The following is a 5,398-nucleotide window of genomic DNA, read 5'->3' on the forward strand; positions in this document are numbered from 1 at the left end:
TGTTTAATTAGTTACTTCGTTTTCGCAATCTAATTGTTTACTTACTAAATGAAATTTATACAGTGCTTATTGATTATTGTAAACACGTTAAACTTTAGTCCGCGTGTGTTATATAGGCTTGCAAATGTTCGATTCAGCTTTTAATTATCGCTCCGCTTAAATTCCATGAGTTGTTTAGTGTAAGTTTGTGTAATTTGTGCATTTGATTGTAGTTCTGTGAAATTTGTTGGCTGTGCAATGGCATTGTTGTTGTTCATACGGCTCGTTATTGGATATGGTTAGCCGGTTAGTTAGGGCCTGTATTTTTTTATTAGTTAGTGTGTGACTGTGTGTGGTTGACTGATTGTGCCTGTTTTAGGTATTTTTGTTTAGTTAGTTACTTTGTTCTTACAGTCAAGTGTTGATTTTATTTTAATTTCTTTTTATGTTGTTGTGATGTAATTGAGGATGTCGTGATTTGATATGCGGATATGCCTTTTTATCCTCTTAATTAGGAATGTTGAAAATGAGTTCAATGTAATTTTTTGCTTATATGGAAACATGACAAACAGTTGCATTACATAAGTTCATCTTTGATTTGGTCTGCAAAATTTTACTTGAATTTGAATGCTTATGTTAATTAGGGTTGTTCAATGAGCGAGTTTGGGCCCGATCAGCACCAATTCGGGCTCAAGACAGTAATAATATGAGCCTGGTCGGCTCGACGTGCCGGAAACTGAGCTTGTATTGCACTTTAGGTTAGTTAATTGCAATTTGCACCTAGCATTTTTTATGTTTATCTGCTAGGTAACTAGTTTTATATCCATTGGTTTGAAGATATTTTAACTTCATTTTGAATGTCCAATGGTACATATTTGAGTATATATTGTTGAAGTCTGTTGTTGGGCCCCCCGCCCCAGGGACTTATCATGTCAACAGTACATATTTGAGTATATATTGAAGAAGCTTGCTGTTCTCATTATTTACAACTACCAAACTTCTCTCTATTTATTTGCATAATAAGAAAAAAATTGTTTCAAAATTTCACCGATATTGAGTTTCTGTTAAACCCTTGTATTGGGAAATTTATTGAATTTAAGCCTTTTCAGGTGAGATCTGTATTCCAAAGAAATAATATTTCACAAGATTGTCTTGATAAAAATGCATCTTGGAAGTTGAAACTTGGTTGGTATAAGCTATAAACTTCCATGCTAGATATTGTAGTTCACAACATGGGCTTGCTCTGCAGTAGACACAAGCGTGGTAATCAAGCTACCTCAGAAGAAAATGATCATGTAATCCTCACAACATTTAATTATATTCCCATTTTGCTCTTTTGTTCACGTATCCTTCAATTTGACACGAATGCAAATGGTTTTCAGGCAGCAGAAATAGAAAGGCGGATCGAGCAAGAAACAAAGGCTGAGAAACATATTCAGAAACTTTTATTACTTGGTATATAATATAGCACATTCATGAGTAACATATACAATTTTTTCGTTTAAATATCTCATGAATATGTAACTGGAATTAATTAACTTTTAGGTGCTGGAGAGTCAGGAAAGTCAACCATTTTTAAACAGGTAGCATTACTATGCAAATCTATTTCTTAATGTTATCAGTTTATTATGATTTTTTACCTATAAAGAGGGAACACATGATTTTTGTGCAGATAAAACTACTATTTCAAACTGGTTTTGACGAGAGAGAGCTTCAGAGTTATACCTCAGTCATTCATGCAAATGTCTACCAGACAATAAAAGTATGCAATACTTGAAAGGGTGTGTTTAGATTAAAATATTTATTTTGATTTCACGTCACCTGGAAAATCGTATAACGTAAACTATAAAAAAAGTTATTTGAAAAATTGCTGAGTTATTTGATGTTGAGATTTGAGAACACCAAATACCCAAAGTGATTTTCTTGATTATAAACTTATATCATGTTTGAATAGATATTACATGATGGGGCAAAGGAGTTGGCTTTAAGTGAAGCTGATTCATCAAAGTATGAATTATCAGTTGATAATAAGGTAGTGTTCATTGACTTCATTAACCTGTACTCTACCATTTGTCCATATAGAAGTTGCTAATGTATTGTGATCTTAATATTTATCTACCAGGAAATTGGAGAGAAACTATCAGAAATTGGAGGTCGGTTGGATTATCCCCGTCTTACTGAAGAGCTTGTTCAGGACATCTTAAAAATATGGAGTGATCCAGCTATACAGGTAGCTCTATCACATGTACAGATTAATATCTTGCAGTTTTGTTTTTACTTTTCATTGGTTTGCAGGCTAATATTGTGTGTATCTCATGCAGGAAACATATGCACGTGGGAACGAGCTTCAAGTTCCAGATTGTGCTGATTATTTCATGGAAAACTTGCAGAGATTGTCAGAGGCAAATTATATTCCTACAAAGGTATTTAGCGCTTTTTTGTCCATTTCTTATTTTATTTTCTAAATACTGAATTTCTGTTTGTTTAGGCTAAAAGAAAACACTATTATTACTATATTTATTTTAAATCTTTGAACAACAATTTATGATTGCTGCAGCTTTTTTTTAATATAAAGTATAAACCGTGAAGACTCCACGTTGTAACTCACCCGTTATGCAGTCACTCCTTTCAATGATGACTATCCTCTCTGCCTAGGGTTATAAATGAAATGAACTAACGAACAAACATGAACGGAGCATGTTCGTGTTTGTTCATTTAACTTTAATTGAACAAACAGTCGTGCACAAAAGATTAAACGGACGAGGTTTTTGTGTTTGTGTTCGCTCGTTAAGAAAGTGAACATGACAGTATAAATGAATGGCTCACAAACATAAACAAATGACCATAACTGAACATAGATGAACTAACATAATTGAGCTAATACTTGTTAAAGCCTGAAAAGTTATACTATACGAAGTTGTAACAGCAACAGCTACCATACCCGGTAAATTTTCACACGTGGCAAAACTATTGGTAGTCTCGGGAGGATGGGATGTAGGCAGAACGTACCTCTATCACCGGGGATATATAGCTGCTTCTAGGGAGACCCTTGGCTCTAAACATGGTATGTGAACATGAATATAGTAAGTTGTAAAGGGCCAAAAAAAAAAATTTAAATGAATATATTAACTGAATGTAAACGAACAACTAAAAGAAACGTAAACTAACGAACATAAATGAAAGTAAACGAATTTAGATAAATAAATGTTCACGAACATAAATGAACGAACGAGATGTGTTCATAAACGAACTTACCGCCGAATGGTTCACTAACTGTTCACTGGCCTATCTCTGCCTGTGTTAATTTTTCGTTTAAATCAATTTTAGGTAAATAAAGATTCTTTTTCTTTGTATCTTTTTATTGCTGATATGCTTTTCATGATCAGGAGGATGTTCTCCATGCCCGTGTTCGTACAACAGGTGTAGTAGAAATCCAGTTCAGGTAAGATTTGTTTCTATATGCTATAATTTTATCATTTTAATAATTAGCTTCCATTTGTTTACATAATTTCACTCATTTCTAATTCTGCAATACGTGGGCCCCATCTATACTTCCCTTCATATGCAGCCCTGTTGGGGGAAACAAAAAAAGTGGTGAAGTATATAGACTTTATGACGTTGGAGGCCAGAGAAACGAGCGAAGAAAATGGATTCATTTATTTGACGGTGTTACAGCTGTCATATTTTGTGCTGCTATCAGCGAGTAAGATTTATCATTGTTTTATAATTTATACCAATATGCATTTTATTAGTATATACCAATTCTAAACAGTAAGGTGACTTGATTTATTTTAACTGTTTTTTCAGATATGATCAAACGTTATTTGAAGATGAAAATAAGAACCGGATGATGGAGACAAAAGAACTCTTTGAATGGGTTCTAAAACAAAAATGTTTTGAGGTTAAAAGCGGTGTTATTTATAATTTTATGTAATATTTTTTTGTCAATAATATTCTTGACTTGTCTTTTTGGCATGTGCAGAAAACATCCTTCATGCTGTTTCTAAACAAGTTTGACATTTTTGAGAAGAAAGTTTCAAAAGTAAGTAGTGTTTTGAAGTTTATACTAATTTCTTTATTTATCTTGCATGTTTAGTTAAAGATTTTGGAGTTGATTTCTTAGGTACCGCTAAATGTATGTGAGTGGTTTAAAGATTATCAACCCGTTTCAACAGGAAAACAAGAAGTGGAGCATGCATACGAGTAAGCGTTTATTTCAATCGTAATCTAAACGCGTAATTTGTTGCTATGGGTGTAAATGAGCCGAGCTCGAGCTCCGTTTGACTTTCGAGAGTTTGAGCTCGGTTTGTTTCGAGCTTTATTTTTACTCATTTGTTATTTATTTATTCATTAGCATACATTTTTAATCCCTTTTTATATTTAGTTTTAGTTATAATTTTTTTTATATAACCTAATATATGTTAATTATGTTTTCTTTATATAATTTTATATATAGTAATAGTAATTATATAACTATATATATAATAAAGGTTATATAAATAATAGAGTAATAGACTCATCTTTCGCAAGCCAGCTCGAGCCCAATGAGTGAAGCTCGGGCTAGGGCTCGTTTATAAAACAAGCTCATCTTTAGACTCGAGCTCGTTTAAGCTCAGCTGAAATCGATGAGTTTTAGCTGCCAACCTCGAATAGCTCACGAGCGGCTTGGCTCGTTTACACCCCTAACATTATTCAAATTTTGATAAATTGATTATGTTTTCAGGTTTGTGAAAAAGAAATTTGAGGAGTTATACTATCAAAACGTGACATGTGATCACCAGGACCGTGTATTCAAGATCTACCGAACGACTGCTCTTGACCAGAAACTTGTGAAGAAAACATTCAAATTGGTAGATGAAACCCTAAGACGGAGAAACCTCTTTGAAGCTGGATTATTGTGACAAATGATCCGAATTTCACATGCTACAATGTCAATATTTCAGTAAAAACTTCATCAAAATTTAATTTTTTTTTTGACAGTGAGATCTACAAAATCAATCAGTATGGTATTTCACAGGTTTAAAATATGATTTTATTTCTTATCACCCGTTTTTCGTCTGTTACCTGCGACTGTTTTTTACATATGTTTTCACCTTGTATGTAGCTTTCTTGTTGAAAGAAGAATGTTGGATTTATGATTATACATCTCTTTTAACTTTATAAATTTCTTTCGGGTCTCCTCAACAAAATCACACTTAAGTTGTAAATGTACCGCCACGTTTTGAAAAGCGGTTTGGCAAGTTGAAGTAGAGATGATCAAATAAACCGGTTCCTGGAACCGAACCGGTGGAACCGAACCGGACCCGAACCGGTTCCTACCCGTTTTTTGTAGGAACCGGACCCTATCTGATTCAACCCGATGATCCGTGACCGGTTCTTGCATTTCTGAGTGGGGGCGGGTAGGAACCGGAACCGAACC

At 33.8% G+C, this 5,398-nt stretch overlaps 1 protein-coding gene across 1 annotated transcript; it reads left to right on the forward strand.

The window, feature by feature from the left end:
• On the forward strand, positions 1-5,141 carry LOC143552496 (guanine nucleotide-binding protein alpha-2 subunit-like). The gene is made up of 13 exons (XM_077042711.1): positions 1-1,274; positions 1,362-1,434; positions 1,525-1,562; positions 1,652-1,741; positions 1,934-2,011; positions 2,102-2,209; positions 2,301-2,402; positions 3,366-3,421; positions 3,548-3,682; positions 3,787-3,880; positions 3,962-4,021; positions 4,103-4,182; positions 4,703-5,141. Exons 1-13 carry the CDS (start codon positions 1,188-1,190, stop codon positions 4,878-4,880), a joined length of 1,179 nt encoding a protein of 392 aa, XP_076898826.1. The 5' UTR covers positions 1-1,187; the 3' UTR covers positions 4,881-5,141.
• Positions 5,142-5,398: the final 257 nt, after the last annotated feature.

This window comes from Bidens hawaiensis, unplaced genomic scaffold, assembly GCF_021521415.1.
Source record: "Bidens hawaiensis isolate Kalapana, Puna unplaced genomic scaffold, B.hawaiensis_p1.1 tig00016935_1, whole genome shotgun sequence".
NCBI lineage: Eukaryota > Viridiplantae > Streptophyta > Magnoliopsida > Asterales > Asteraceae > Bidens > Bidens hawaiensis.

Coding starts and splice junctions, on each gene's coding strand:
- LOC143552496 (XM_077042711.1), top strand. CDS start 1,188: ATGCTAGATATTGTAGTTCACAACATGGGCTTGCTCTGCAGTAGACAC. Junction 1,742..1,933: donor ATGTCTACCAGACAATAAAA/GTATGCAATACT, acceptor ATGTTTGAATAG/ATATTACATGATGGGGCAAA. Junction 2,012..2,101: donor AATTATCAGTTGATAATAAG/GTAGTGTTCATT, acceptor TTTATCTACCAG/GAAATTGGAGAGAAACTATC.